Source organism: Arvicola amphibius, chromosome 3, assembly GCF_903992535.2.
Source record: "Arvicola amphibius chromosome 3, mArvAmp1.2, whole genome shotgun sequence".
Lineage (NCBI taxonomy): Eukaryota > Metazoa > Chordata > Mammalia > Rodentia > Cricetidae > Arvicola > Arvicola amphibius.
The window spans coordinates 132,381,260-132,397,430 of record NC_052049.1 but is presented as its reverse complement, the minus strand read 5'-3'; the positions used below and the strand labels follow the sequence as shown (position 1 = coordinate 132,397,430).

Sequence of the window (16,171 nt, the reverse complement as noted above, 5' to 3'; positions counted from 1 at the left end):
TAATCCCAGCACTCGGGAGGCAGAGGCAGGCGGATCTCTGAGTTCGAGGCCAGCCTGGTCTACAAGAGCTAGCTCCAGGACAGGCTCTAGAAACTACAGGGAAACCCTGTCTCAAAAAACCAAAAAAAAAATTTTTTTTAATGATTTCTGAAGAAAGGGCACTGCACTTTCATTTTGCGTCGCCCGTCCCCCATCAGAGAGGCGGCCTGGGCCCTCAGAGATGCAGTCACCGGCTCAAAGAAACACAACTCTTTGGAATGGCCCATCTTCGCTTCTCACTGCCCATGGCCATATACATGGAGATATGGGTGGACAGAGGTGCACCGGGTGGTGGGATTCAAAATGCACGGTCTGAGGGGGTGGGCTTCTGCCAGCTGCAGCAGGTGCCGGAAGGCGCTTTAGGGACTTGTTTTGATGACTTTATTGTGGGTCAATGAGAGAAACGTGGGGATGCTCCAGGTCTCCCTCTGTGGGAACCTGAAGTGGAAACCACCCAACCCCTAGAGGGGGGGATGTTGTTTGATGTGGTCTCAAGTCCACTAGGGAAGTCAGGCTGACCATGGACATCGAAAACCTGAGGTGATGGGCTGGGGATGTGGCTTAGTTGGCAGAGTGCTTGCCTGGCATGCACAAGGCCCTGGGTTCGATCTCCAGCATTTCATAAACTGGGCATGGCGCACACTGGTATTCCTACACTTGGGAGGTAGAGGCAGGAGGGTCAGAAGGTCATCCATGGCTGCAGAGGAAGATCGGCCTGGACTTATATTTGACCAGGTCTCAAAAAAAAAAAGAAAGAGAAAGAAAGAAAGAAAGAAAGAAAGAAAGAAAGAAAGAAAGAAAGAGAAAGAAAAGAAAAAGAAAAGAATTTGAGATGATGACCCAGTCCCAGCCTCTTGTGAGCTGCATGGAATGAAAAAGGCCCCAGCTTCCCATTCTTAGCCAGACTCTCCTGGGGCAACAAGAAAAGCCAGGCTTTCCCCATCCTAGATGCTAAGTAAACTTTGAGGTTTAGCATCTGACTTGGGGTAAAATAAAAAGAGGCCTAGGAATTGGGAACAAAGGTCAGAGTCTTTTGTGATGGGAACTGGTTCTTTCCCTAAAGAGGCCAATTCCATAAGCTGCTTAGCTGCTCGCCCTGGCCCTCCCTCCCTCCCTCCCTCCCTCCCTCCCTTTATCCCTCCCTTCTTCCCTTTTTCGTCCCTTTATCCCTCCCTCCTTTCCTCTACTGCACACACTTTTTTTAAAAACTTTTTTTTTATTGATTTTATTGAGCTCTACATTTTTCTTTGCTCCCCTCCCTTTCTCTCCCCTCCCCCCATTCAGCCCTCTCCCATAGTCCCCATGCTCCCAGTTTACTCAGGAGATCTTGTCTTTTTCTACTTCCCATGTAGATTAGATCCATGTGTGTCTCTCTTAGGGTCCTCATTGTTGTCTAGGTCCTCTGGGATTGTGATTTGTAGGCTGGTTTTCTTTGCTTTATGTTTAAAAATTACTTATGAGTGAGTACATGTGATAATTGTCTTTTTGGGTCTGGGTTACCTCACTCAATATGGTGTTTTCTAGATCCATCCATTTGCCTGCAAATTTCAAGATGTCATTATTTTTTTCTGCTGTGTAGTACTCCATTGTGTAAATATACCACATTTTCCTTATCTGTTCTTCGGTCGAGGGGCATTTAGGTTGTTTCCAGGTTCTGGCTATAACAAACAAAGCTGCTATGAACATAGTTGAGCACATGTCCTTGTGGCACAATTGAGCATCCTTTGGATATATACCCAAAAGTGGTATTGCTGGGTCTTGAGGAAGGTTGTTTCCTAATTTTCTGAGAAATCGCCATACTGGGTTGTACCAGCTTCACTCCCACCAGCAATACAGAAGTGTTCCCTTTCCCCCACAACCTCTCCAGCATAAGTTGTCATCAGTGTTTTTGATCTTGGCCATTCTTACAGGTGTAAGATGGAATCTCAGAGTTGTTTTGATTTGCATTTCTCCGATGACTGAGGATGTTGAGCATTTCCTTAAGTGTCTTTCAGCCATTTTAGATTCCTCTGTTGAGAGTTCTCTGTTTAGGTCTGTACTCCATTTTTTAAAATTGGATTATTTGTTCTTTTGATGGCCAATTTCTTGAGTTCTTTGTATATTTTGGAGATCAGACCTCTATCTGATGTGGAGTTGGTGAAGATCTTTTCCCATTCTGTAGGCTGCTATTTTGTCTTTTTGACTGTGTACCTTGCTTTACAGAAGCTTTTCAGTTTCAGGAGGTCCCACTTATTAATTGTTTCTCTCAGTGTCTGCTGCGTACACTTTTTTCAGTCCTTCCCCACCTGCCAGCTTCATCTGGGGGGTATCTGAAGACTTCCCTTCTCCTGGGGTTTGGTGGTCTTTTCTTATGCTGTCATTATTGGGTTTCATTCTGTGTCTCTAGCCCCATCTGCCCACCCCACTCTCTGTCATGGAAGAGCTGGCTCTGACCAGTCTTTCTCCCTGTAGCTTTTTAGAGTGGCTGGCAGTGTTCCATCAAGCTCAAGGCTGAAGCCTGGGGAGAGATTTCCTGGGTAGTCTCTGGCAGGGAAAGACTGGGATGCTGTAGGTGAGAGGCTGTAGATGTGTGTGATGGATGTTGTACTGTCTGACTGGTCCCTCGGCCCACCAGGGTTGAGCCTGGGGCTCCTGGGGAGACTTCCCTGCAGGGAGCAATCAGAGCAGAGCTAGGTGAGGCTTATTCTGGCTCAGGACTGCTAGAGGAGTTCTTCTTTCAGAATCTGTTTAATTGTGCAGGAGATAGAAGAGTGGAAACTGTACCCAGCACAGTCCAGGCTGCCATCTGGTTCCACCAGAGACCAAAGTCTGAGCAGCCCAAGGTTAGGACCCTGAGGTAGAAAGGAAGGCCTTCCTACAGGACCTGTTGGGCCTCTCAAAAGCTGGTCACCATATTCCTGAGGGATCTAGCACCCTCCTGGATGGCACCTCTAAGGATAATCCAGACCACTGTATGAATGAGCAGCAAGAAGGTCCCAGCAGAGAGGGTCACTCAGGGGCAGGATCCCCTCTCTTGGGGTCTGCCCTAAGAATGGGGTGCTAGAGAACTCATAACGCGCTCATCGCTGCAGGATGTAGTCCTCTTCTTGGGCAGCACCCTCTGTTGTGCCCACCCCCCAAAAGCACTCTCTGCTGTGGTTTAGAGGAGTGGATCATTTGGATGCCAGGGAGAAGCTAACAGGACACATGGTTTCGAACCAGCACAGGTTCTCTGGGTAGTGGATAGAGGCTGCATTTGAGAAGCTGTCTGTCCTCCCAGAAGGAAGGTAGTCCACGGGTAAGAACTCTCTACCACTAAGCTACATCCCAGGCTAGAGGACCCTTTTCTAACATCCCATCTTTGCGGGGGGCCGTATAACATCTTAGAGCCTGCAGAGCTAGAGGTTTGGGCATGGTGCCTGTGATGTTATCCTTGCTATTGCTGGGGTTGGCAGCAGGCATGGGAATAATACTAAGAGCCCCCATCTCTAAGCCTAGATAGACAGGAGATCAGATCCTAATCTTGCAGCTTCCTGGCTGCTGACTTTGGACACAACCTTCTTAGGTTGACACAGCTCTTTGATCAGAAAATGGGAGGGTCTGGGACTGGGAGATGGCTCAGTTGGGAAAGTGCCTGCTGCCCAGGTGTGAGCACCTGAGTTCCTATCCCGACGCCCACATCAAAGCTGGGCAGGGTGGCTCATACCTATCAATCCCAGTGCAGGGGAGGCAGAGACCTGTCCCTGGGGCTCTGTGGCCAGCTAGTCTAGCCTAGTGCAAGCTCCAGGTTCCATGAGAGTCCCTGTCTCAAAAAAATAAGGTGGATGGCTCCTGAGGGACAGCAGCTGAGTTTGACCTCTGACCTCACACATGTTCACACACACAAACAGACATCACACAGAAAACCTAAACCCAAGAGGAGCTGAGAGGATTAGCAGTTTGTCCGTGTAGTGTCTTTAACCTGTTTTACTCTGCCTGATTGGTAAAGGCTTCCTTCAATGTTGACTGATTTATTATTATTTGTTACCATTATCATTATTAATATTATTATTATTATTTCTCCTTGTCTTGATTCCATTAGCACATCTTATCTTTGCCATGGTCATCATTCCCCCATGAATATCCTTGTGAACTATGCATTATATAATTTGATGTAAATAGTTTGAATGTAGGCTATTTATATAATATAATCTAAGCGATTCTGAGATTTAGTAAACATGAGTTAGTGATACCTGTTAATTTCCAGGTTGCTCAATTCCAGCCAGGCATCATCTGATGCAATTACAATCGACCCCACTGCCCTATGGAGTAACCACTAATTGCACCCCCTCCCTCCATTTTACAGTTTAGGAGACCGAGGACCAGCGGGGGCAAAAAGACACTTGCCTGAGATAGCATAGTGTTACTGGCATTTTGGGGTACAAGCTGGTCTCCACTGTCCTTCCTCTGTAGGCAATTAAAGAGACAGGGAGCAGTGAAAGGCCTAGAAAGGTGGTGTGTTCCGCGCTGCCACAGCGGGAAGAGGAACAAATACAGAGGTCCAGTGACGACCCACCCAAGGCCGTCTCCAGGGTACTGACACGGGAGGCTCGGGTTTAAACACATAGTAAGAGGTATGTGTAGCTAAGCCGTCCTGGTCCAAGGGGTGGTCTTGCCCATCACTGATCCACCGTTGTCTAGGATCCAGGCCCTCACGCAAGGCGGTCAGACAAGTCAGAGCTGTGTGAAATCTCTGCTCCCCTTCTTACAGACACCAGACTTCAACCTTTTCCTGCTCCCAGCATGAGATTCCTGGGGAAATTCCAATTCCTTGGGGACAACTGTCTGATAGCCAAAGGGAGGGGCACAAGTGTCTCTTTAGAATATTTTCTGTCGGGACTGTTACAATTGCTGGTGAATGGCAGAGCTGGGGTTTGCATGCACGCTGCCCTGCTCCTGACCCAATGCTTGAAACCCTGCCCCATAGAGCAGATATCAGACTGGTCCCAGTTCTATTGCTGATTTCTACTGCGACCTTGGCAAGCCTCTTCACCTCTCTGGGCCTCGAGTTAGCCCTCCTCGTTATCAGTCAAGAGGACTTGAGTGCTCCTGGGCCCTCTCCTTCATGCTGGGTTCTCCTTCTCTGCATCCTTTACACTCCTGCCATCAGAACAACCAAGCAGCCCTCTGGGGATCGGGAGGACCGCTCTGTCCCCAGACTGGAGACCCACAGTCGAAAGAGCCCCTGTGGTGGGCCCTGTGCGGGCCAGCAGCAGCAGTGGCCAGAGCGCCTGTGATGTAATGACCGATTAGGAACTTCCTCTTGGAAGCCGCGCTTCCTCTGGGAGCAGAGGTGCTGGCTCTGAGGTGGGGGCTGGGAAGGTGGGTGGGAGCTGGGAGGAGGAAACCCCTGTCAGCTGGGCTGGCTTCTGGACCGCGTTCAGCAGAGGCTTGGCTGGCTCTAAGCTGCTGACCATTAACGTGGCCCTGAGCGCATTCTTTCCCCGCTTTTCTGCTGCAGCCAGGGGGAAGGACAGGCGCTCCCTCCCCTGCGAGGAAAGCGGGCCATTAATGAACACTGCTTGCTGGACAGGCTGCAAAACCTGAAGCCCTTTCTGCGGCTCCAAAGGACAAAGGAGAGCTCAGTGGAAACTCGCTTCTTCCCCTAAGTTTGATAACAAAAACTACTTATCTAATGGGCAAACAAGGCTTTAAAAGGGGTGTTAGGTTAACCAGATGCAGGGCCTGCGTAATTGCTCCCAGGCCCAGGAGCCGCAGATGAAAAGCTGTCGGTTGTTTGAAGGGAACTTGAAGCCACAGGCATGACTTGGGACAGAAGAAAGTAGTTTTCCAGGGGAGGGGGAGGCCCCCACGCAAAGGGCTTAGAGGAAGCCCTAGGCTTATTTCCAGTTCTGCCAGCAACTTGCTGTGTGACCCTGAGCTAGTTGCTTCACCTTTCTGGTTTTTGAAGAGCTAGTCTCTCTTCTCTGCACTCTGCAAGAATTGAATTTGTTGGCCCTTGCCTGGAGTTTACTGCAGAGCGGTCTTTATTTTTTTAAAATTTCTTTAATTGGTGGTCAGGAAGGGGATGTAACCCAGATGGATGTGTAGCCCAGCAGAAGTTAGGAATATGGTGGGTACGGACCACCCCACCGGCCTCTGAGAGGCCATCTAACAGGGGCATGTTTTGGGTTCCTTCCTGGGGTGGCTCACCCTGGGCATTGTGGCCAAAAGGCAAGGGGAGGGCAGGAAAAAGTTTTACTGTGCTCGTGCTTTGGCTGGGTCCTGTGGGGGAGCGCACAGGAACGCACTCCTGCCCTTTGTTTTGACAGAAAATTGCTGATTCGAAGAAGCTTAAAGGCATTTCTTGGGATTTCAACCCTCCCTGCCTCCTCCAGACTCCAACCAGCCCTCTTGAGGTCCAGTACCCACCCCCACCCTCAACACACACACACACACACACACACACACACAATTACATGTTGGTCTCTAGGTTCCCTGGCTGGGCAGAGAAGTCTCGAGAAAGGCCTGCCAGCCTGTGGCTGGGCCCTACTGTGGAGCTTAGTTGGGACTCTTGCCTGGTGCTCTGAGCAGGCAGCCACCACCCTCTGGTGGCAGGAATATGGGTGCCTCTGGGAAACAACAAGGGGGCTGTCACCTGGGGACCTGCTGAGACCACCGGAGATGTCATCCAGCAAAAGCCTGCTTAGCCTAGTGTTTGGATTATGACTCCTCAGACTGTACCCCAGTTCCTTTCGTTCCTGCCCTGGAAGTCTTGAGCCTCTGCCTGCTCACCCCACCCCCCAGGTTGTCAACTATCCTGACTATCCTGATCCCTCGTTTTTGTTTTTTTTTTTTCTTTCTCCTTCTTTTATTTATTTATTTAATGCAGTGTGGGGGAGGGGGGTGGAACCTGGAGCCTTGAACATGAAGACAAACCCAGCTCTGCTGTTGTGCTTCCTATCAGCAGTTCTGCCTGCCAAGAGCTTCCTGTCTCTGGCCTTCAGTGGGTTTTCTGTGTGTGACTTCCTTGGGCAAGCAGGTGCATGTGAGGGTGATTCCTACTGCTGTGTATCTGTGGAGGTGGGTCCTTTCTTTGCTGAACTGTGTTCCTGGAAGGGCTGCCCCATCCCTGGTCAGTGCATAGCTGAGCAGGGCTCAAGGCAAGGGAATGACCAGAGCTTGCTGGGGCTAGCCCTTTAGAGCTTGCTGGGGCTAGCCCTTTAGAGCTGAGTTGAAGTTACTTCCTTGTTGAGAAAGGAGCAGTTTACTGATCCTGACTAGAAAGAAAGCTGGGCTCCCAGTGTTTCTCCTCCTCCCACCCACCCCTCCCAGTGGGACCCACAGCGGGCTGGGAACTAGGCCAGGCCCTGAGCTGGCCAGGGATTCAGAGGGGGGAAATGGGAGTGAGCAGGAGTTTCGGTCAGGCCCCGGTCATCTTTGATGTTGCTCTGGTCTGACTCCCCCGGTATTTATTCGCAATTAAAGAGATGGTTCCTAATTAGGCTGGTGGCTGTGGGAGATGACAGGACCAGAGCTTTGGAGCCCCAGAGAGAAAAGGTTCTTTCTATGAGACGCTATCCCCAATGAGGAGAGTAGGGCTGTGTGGGCTCATGGGTACAGCCTGCCCGCTCACGGTAACTGAGGCACACTGGTTTACGGCAGACAGGTCTCCACAAAACTGAGTTCTTGGGAGCTGTGGTTGTGAGCAGGGAGCCACAGCCAGTTCATTCTAGCTATTCAGTTTTCTTACAGGGCAGGTCTGTCACCACAGGTGTCAGTCCAGGGCCTAACCAAGGTGTCTCATAGAGTGTAAAAGGACTCTCCGGCCCACTGTCCTCTTGAAGCCCCTCTAAGTTTGAATACCCTTGCCTGGGTTGTTCCCACAGGCCCGGAGCCAATGAGCAAAATGACTGCTTGATTTACTGTTTGCGTTTCTAGCAAGTCCACTACGACCTCCTGTGAGCAGAACCCTCGGTGATTGATAAGTCTCCAGTGGGGGGGGGGGGGGGGCTTGCTGGTGGCTGCACAGCTAGTCACGTGGCTGCAACCTTTGTCCTATGTCATTCAAAGTGTTTGACTCACTCAAGGATCTTAGGTCCCGGCCCCAGTTTTGCCTCTCTCTGCTTCATGTCATCAGGCAATCACTCTACACCCCACCCCCACCACCCACCCCCTGCAGCCCGGGTGCCACCTTCCAGGTATAACTGCACTTGTAGAACCCACAGGCCTGCTCTAGACCAAGTTTTCCTTAGTTCATGGAGGGAATAAAAGAATTAGAAAATAAGTACTCATAGGACAAAATAAAGCAGAGATAAGTTCTGTGCCATTGTTCCTCACCCCATTTCCCTCTTAAAGTGTGGCGTGGGTTTGGGGTGTTGCTCAGTGGTAGAGCTCTTGCCTAGCATGCCTAAGGTCCCGAGTTCACCCCCTCCCTCCACAGTACATATATACATACATACATACATACACACACACACACACACACGCGCGCGCGCGCACACACACACACACACCTTTCTAGGGGCACCTTGGTATCTCCACCAGATAAGATGATTCTGAGGAACTCTGAGACATGGGGCAGGGGTCACTCTCAGGGTCCATGCCCACTACCCTTCGCTGCCCTCAGACCTGAGGCTGAACTCACCTTTAGGGCGGGCTTCCATGAACTAGGCACATGACACTTATGATGTGCTTTGTTTATATTCTTCATCTGCCTCAGTGTGCTCACAGCGTCATAAGGATGGGGGAGGAGGACCCAGAGAGGACATGAGAGATTTCTCTGCTCCTGAGTAGATGTAGGGAGTAGAGGAATAGGCCATCCCCAGAGTCACTGACCCAAGCAGGCCCTTTGTCCAGGACCAGAGGATGCTGGAGTTAAAGGCGGAGAGGGTGGTCAAAGAGGGCATACAGGGCAGCAGGCTGGCTGCCTTCTGGAATTTGGAAGCCAGTTAGCTTAAGAGCCACAAGGGGTGGAGATGGGTCCAGCATGGGCATCCAGAGCCAGACAGCTGGAGCTGTTCACCCCAGCTCATAAGGTAACCAGCCACCCCTGTGAAGGATCCTGTGGCCAGGCTAGGGATCAGGGCAGGGAGCTGAGAGAAACAGCAAGTCCAGCTGGACTTGAGTTGCAAAGCCTTCTAGAAGCTGGCAAGGAGAAAGTATCTCCCCCGATTCCACCCCCACATCCCCCTGCATGCGGCCCCTGGCACATTCCCTCCTTTATGAGAAGCTGGACACGGTGCTGCATTGTACCCAATAATAATCCATTCCCTCAGTCAGCGAGGGAAGCAAGCGCCTACAGGACTCACAGGCCCTTTGATCAGTTGCCATTACAGATAGGGAAACTGAGGCTTACAGAAGGGAAGTGACTGGCCCAGTGCAGTTTTAAGGAAGAGCCTGCCTGGCAGACATTCTGCCTAGAGCAGCCGTCGAGACTCCTTTGGCAAGCCTCTATCTCCAAAAATATTAACATTGCGATTCATAACAGTAGCAAAATTACATTCATGAAGTAGCAATGAAAATTTATGCTGGGGGGCGCAAGGTCATCACAACTTGAGGAACTATGTTAAATAAAGGGTCACAGCTTTAGGTAGGTTGAGAACCACTGGCCTAGAGGATGGAGAAGAGCGCCCTCTAGCGGGTTGACTTGGGGTCTGGGTGTAGCTCAGCGGGAGATTCTTGCTTGGCTTGTGCCCTGCATCTCATCACTGGCACCTCACGCACGTGCCCTCAGTGAAGCTGGCTCCAGATTCTGGGGTGCGAAACCTGGGATTCAGTTTCCTCACCTATGTAGGAGGTGCCCAGAGATGCCTGGTACCCACCCTGGCTCTGCTCCCAGCATACTCAGGCTCCTACACTTAGCTTCTTGACCTCACTTGGTCTAGCTCACTAGAGGAAATCCCGCTGTCTGTGAGCAGTACTGGAAGCTCATGGCCGCTAAGCATAGCCCTGTTTTTCCTTGAGTTTCCCAGGCCTGTGCCAGGTGGATGGGTACAGAGAGGAACAGTGACTTGGCAGGATGGAGTTCTGGATCTTTCTGATCCTGGTCATCTGCCATGGACTCAAGCTTGATCTGTTTAAGTCCACTTGCCAAGGACACTTAGTTGAGCATAGCCAGGATCTCCTTGTTGTCCCCTGCTCCCCTTTTACCTAGCTTTTAGCTGGTGTGAAGATTGACTGCCCTCAGCAGATGGAGGAACCTGGCTGGCACCTGAATGACAAAAGGCAAAGAGCCTGTTCATAGGGTCCTTGTGCAGCCCAAGGTGGCAGCCTACAAAAGGCCTGTTGGGCAGTTTCCTGCTAGGAGTCAGGCAGCTTTATATGAGTGAAAAGGTGTCCCAGGGCCCAGGGCTGAGAATTAGGACTTGAACGGACGCAGCAGAGCTGGCCTCATGGTCCCAGTGATGGTTGCTCACCTGGGCTTAGGTTGAACATTGGTCAGTTTCCCTGGAAAGAGTTGGGTAAATGTTTGGTTCTGTGTTCAGAAGGCCCTGGCCAGAAGCGGGCACGACAGGTCATGTCACCTCACTGGGCAGTCATGGTGCCCGCTTGCCTCTCAGAGCTGTGAGCCCAAAGCAAAGACAGGCTACCAGAGGCTCTGGCATCTGAAAAGTGGGCCATACGCAAGGGCTTGGGATCTGGGACCGCCTTCCAAGACAGACGTGCCTGCATGAGGTCCTCACACTTGTAGAAATCCCCCACTTTGAGTGGGGGCAGCATTTCAAGGCCACCTGAACAGAGCACAGGTCTCTGCTCTGCAGTGGGAAAGCTGAGGCTCAGAGAGGAGCTGCACACTCCTCAGAACTAACAACATCGACATCCACTGGAGAGCAAAGCCCACTTTTCAGAATAGCACTTAGCAACCTCCAAGCAATGCTGCTCAGAAGTGGCTGTGGTTCTCGGAGAATTGTAAAGTCAGCTTGGTAAGGACCACAGGGAGACTGAGGCAGGCAGGGAGTCTCAGCATCCTTCTTTGTGGGGGGATGGGGGCCTCAATCTGTTGCCCAAGCTGGTTTGAACCATCCTGCATCTTCCACCTCCTAGGACTTGAGACAGAAATTGCATGCCACCATGCCAGATAGCCGTATTTATCGAAGGCCAGCAAAGTATGCAACCATGCCTTACTCTAAGAGATCCCTACCTTAATTACCCCTGTCCTATGCTGGAGGCCCCTTGAGGAGCTCTACTGGGGTGGAGTCTTGGACTAAGGGGTTCGAATCACATCCTGGTGGGCCTCTGTGCACCTTGGGCAGCCCCTGGTGGCCTTAGAAACAGGGTCTTATAAGATTGCTACTCTCGCTTGGTAGATTATAGGTTCTATTTGTGTTTGTTGGTGTTTATCTCTCCTAGATGTAAAATTATAGTGGGCAGAAGCTGGATGTGGTTCATATCTGTGTACCCCAGGGTCTAGCACACAGTAGGCATAGTTCATCGTCTTGTGTGGGGAGAAGGGGAGCACACTGCTCAGTTGGTAAAGATGCTTGCTACCTAGCTGGAAGGACTGAGCTTGATTCCCACCACACATAAATACAGACAGACACAGAAGATGTCTTGGATTTTTGTTTGCTTGTTTGTTTTTGTTTTTCCCACGAGACTGGGTTTCTCTGTGTAACAGCCCCAGCTGTCCTGGAACTAGCTCTGTAGATCTAGGCTGACCTCGAACTCCCATATTTTAAAGAGAGATAAATCCCCACTGTGTGATCAGTTATTTGACGGTCTGGCACACAGTGGCCTTGTTGGTACACATATGCTGGTTGTCCTTGGAAAACCTTGCCTAGCCTCCCTTAGCTTCCACACCCGCAGTAACCTTGTCATTTCCTGTGCTTGCTCTGCAGATGCAAGCATGTCTCCAGATGCCACCAAGCCGAGCCACTGGTGTAGCGTGGCTTATTGGGAGCACCGGACGCGCGTGGGCCGCCTCTATGCGGTGTACGACCAGGCCGTCAGCATCTTCTACGACCTACCTCAGGGCAGCGGCTTCTGCCTGGGCCAGCTCAACCTGGAACAGCGCAGTGAGTCGGTGCGGCGCACACGCAGCAAGATCGGCTTCGGCATCCTGCTCAGCAAGGAGCCAGACGGCGTGTGGGCCTACAACCGGGGCGAGCACCCCATCTTCGTTAACTCCCCCACGCTGGATGCACCCGGAGGCCGCGCCCTGGTCGTGCGCAAGGTGCCGCCGGGCTACTCCATCAAGGTGTTCGACTTTGAGCGCTCAGGGCTGTTGCAGCACGCAGACGCCGCCCACGGCCCCTACGACCCACACAGCGTGCGCATCAGCTTCGCCAAGGGCTGGGGACCCTGCTACTCACGACAGTTCATCACCTCCTGCCCCTGCTGGCTGGAGATCCTCCTCAACAACCACAGATAGCATCGAGGCTGCCACTGCGCTGCAGCGCCCCCCCCCCCCCACCTCCGGGGGTCAGCGCCCAGAGACGCCCCCCCAGGGACAACCTCGCCCTCCCCCCAGATATCATCTACCTAGATTTAATATAAAGTTTTATATATTATATGGAAATATATATTATACTTGTAATTATGGAGTCATTTTTACAACGTAATTATTTATATATGGTGCAATGTGTGTATATGGAGAAACTAGAAAGACGCACTTTGGCTTTGTAATTCTTTCGATACAGATATATTTTTTTCTTTCTTTCCCTCTTTCCTTTTTTTAAAGAAAATTATACAGCAGAACTAGGTGGAAAACCTGGGTTTTGTGTATGGTTTTTTTAAACTATTAATGCCCAGACAAAACTAATACCAGTCACTCTTGATAATAAAGTGTTTGCATTATAGCTTTTTTTTTTTTTTTTAAGCTATCTTTCTTGCAAAGAGGAACCCTCAGGACTTCAGTAGGGCCTTGGAGCCATGGGGACGTGGTTTCAGTGCGTACTGGATTTGGAGCAGAGGGAATCAACTGAAAAGGGAGCTGTTCGGACGTGGCGGCACACGCCTGTAATCCCAGTCCTTGAGAAGTGGAGGCAGGAGGATCAGTACTTGAAGGCTGTCCGCAGCTATATAGGAGTTCTAGGCTGCAGAACAAAGGAAAGAAGGGGGAAAGAAAAGGAGAGAGGATTTGTTTATGCATAAGAACCAGGCCAGGACTTGTTCCTCCTTGTCCAGGCTGGGGCGTGTCCACTGAATGCTGGAGGAGAGAGAGAGAGAGAGAGATGAGGAGAGAGAGAGAGAGAGGAGAGAGAGAGAGAGAGAGAGAGAGGAGAGAGAGAGGAGAGGAGAGGAGAGAGAGAGAGAGGAGAGAACAGGACTGTCTGATAGCAGAGACTCCTTCCTGGTCTGACGAGAGGCTCAGGTCCCTGCCTCACATCTCAGCGCTCTGAGCAAACTAGAAAATACCATCTCACCACAGTCTGAGGAAGAACGATGGAGACCTACCTCCCATCTTGAGACCCAGAGTAGGGTTTCTCTTAGGACCTTGATTGGGAACACACACACACTTAAAATCTGGCACATGAGCTGTGTTAAGGGTATATGAAAGGTAGAGAATATGGGTTCTGATTCAAAACGGGGCATTTTGCAATTGGTGGTTGGATGGCCCATCACACTGTAGGAACAGAGAGTATGAAGGCAGTTTTCCGGGGCCATCCTCACAGAAGGGCTCCGTGTCTTCTCTTGGAGACTTACATGGACAAACGGAGCTCCGAGGAGTCTGTAAATTAGCCCACCGCAGCAGTTTAAATTGCCACTATTTCTTCTTGCCCGTGATTGCCGTGACAGGAGCCAGGTGCTTCTGGTGGCTGTGCAAAGCTTATGCCAAGCTGTGGCAGCCTCAGGCTAACTGAACTGAAAGCTCTGCTCCGGGTCCACTCACAGGGCCCCTTCCTCACCGAAAGGTCCAACCCTCGGAGTTCTCATGACACGGCTTTCCCAGAGCAAGTCGTTCACGGGACTGACCAAGCCGGAAGCTACCGAATCCCACAATCACGTCAGCTCTGCTGCCTTCTGCTGATCGTGTGAGCCCTTCCTGTCCCCACGTGTGGTGGTTACAGGGGAGTGCTGTGGACAGGGCAGGTGACAGGAATCACAGATCATTTAACTTCATTTCCCAGTGTTATTTACCCATGGACTGTCCCCACCTCTGGTGATCCTGTCCCCATGCCAAAGACCACTTGTGTTCCTGGGCTAACCACAGTTGATCCTTCCAGGGGCCTCCCTACTGAGACCCCATCCTAAAGACACCAGTCTCTCCCTCACATGCTGTCAGTACCTGATTCTTAGTGTAGGCTCTGGGCTGCCACAGGCCATGAGTGAGTCCAGGAATAAGTTGTATGGGGTGCCGAGGTGAAATTGAACACTTCTGGGATCTCTACCTCATGGGACAGATGCCAAGAGAGCAATGGGGGCTGGAGCCAAGGATTTGGGGTGGGTGAGATAGGGGAGCAGGGAAGGAACGTTTTCATAGGTTTGTGCTCTGAAGAGAGTCCCCTAACTCAGAACCAGTGTCACTAAGACAGCGAAACCTGGGGAGGGAGTCTGGGGACCCTCATTACTGGAATAAAGCACCAGGCTGATGCTCCACAGGCAGTGGAAGGTGGGCTGGATTCTAAATGGACCCACGAGGCAATCAACACTGGACTTTCTTTATCCATGTAGAAGAGGTCAGAGGTCAATTTGCAGGAGTAGGTTAACTCCTTCCATCATATGAGTTCCGGTGATCAAACTCGGGTCATCAGACCTGCAGCAAATGGACCTTGAAGACCATCGGTAAGGGACCCAACTGCAGGAGGGGACTGAACCCAGCTGAGCCCATAGCTGCCTTTTCCTTTCAAAGGACATTCACTCATTTATCATTCATTCGTTTGTTCGTTTGTTTGTTTTGTGTGTGTGCACGCGTGGGAGGCCTGAGTACTCTCCTATCACCACGTGGGTTCCAGGTCCTTAGACTGACCACCTGTGTCATTACCAGCTAAGCCAGCTCACTTGTTCTGTGACTGCCTTTGCTCCTAAGGGCCTGAGTGCTGCAGCCCGTCAGGTTACAGGTGAGGGTGCTGGGTCCCTGGAGCTTGTCGAGTTGCTAGTTGGCCATCTCGGGCAGCAGCTGCCTCCAACCCAGTACCCAGCAGTGACACCCTGGTTACCCCCAGACCACCCAAGATCTGGTGACTCATGCTCCAAAGAGATGCTTCTAAACAAAGCCCGAGTCCTTGGAGAATGCTGAGAGCCTGGTCCCTGTGAGCCCTAGAAAAAGAGGTAGGTGGGATTTGCTGTCCCCAAACAGATGCTCAGCAGCTTATGCCCCAAGGGGACACCTGAAATGGACTTAAGTTTTTGAAGGAGAGCTAATACCTCCACTGGGCTCTTTCCGTTCAGCACACTGCCCCCATCTCCGCCTCTGTCTTTGTCTTTGGGTATATTTGAGGGTTAGGGTTCAACCACTGATTTCGGAATGAGAAAAGCAGGCTTAATGGGGAATGGTGGCCTGAGTACTGTGTGCTTATGCCTCCAAGTGAGGTTCAGAGAGGGAGTCTGAGTGCCTGAAGTCACACAGCATGTGCACACTTTATTCCTCTTTAGGGAGCTGCTGGTCCTGCAAACCTCTTCATCTCTGACCCTGCCCTCCTCCACCCTACAGTCTCCTACCCCATACATGGCAAAGGCCTAAAAACTCAAGTGCAGGCTGGGCGGTGTGGCACGTGCCTTTAATCATAGCACTTGAAAGGCAGAGGAAGGAGGATCTCTGTGAGTTCAAGGCCAACCTGGCCTACAGAGCGAGTTCCAGGACAGGCTCCAAAGCTACACAGAGAAATCCTATCTCAAAACAAAACAGTAACAACAAAAAACCAAACCTCCAGCTGTCTCTGGCTGTAACTGCCTTATTCTCAGTGACCATGGGCAAGTGACTTACTTGCCACCTCTGTTTTGGCTCCCTTATCTGTAAAGGTGCTTGGCTAGTACTGGGAACTGTAAGGGCATGTGAATTCATGCTGGTGACACTCAGAACCAGCACGCGTTGAGGATTCAGTGACATTACCAGGGGACCCGAATGGCAGCCCAAGAGGGTTGGACTGGATTTGGATACTCAGCAAGCAGGAGGACTTGAAGCTAGATCTGTCACTTTCTGGCGATCCTGGCCAGTCGTCTGCCACCTGATGTGCCTAGTTGTGGCCGCCCAAGCCCCTCTGCTTCTCACTTCAATGCATCTCTACCAAGGATG

At 51.2% G+C, this 16,171-nt stretch overlaps 1 protein-coding gene across 1 annotated transcript in view; it reads left to right on the top strand.

The window, feature by feature from the left end:
- Positions 1–12,794, top strand: part of Smad6 (SMAD family member 6) — a 73,138-nt gene extending 60,344 nt beyond the window's left edge. Inside the window, 1 exon segment of the mRNA XM_038322894.1 lies at positions 11,835–12,794. Within this exon segment, the coding sequence (XP_038178822.1) occupies positions 11,835–12,367 (533 nt within the window). The 3' untranslated portion in view covers positions 12,368–12,794.
- The last annotated feature ends 3,377 nt before the right edge of the window (positions 12,795–16,171 follow it).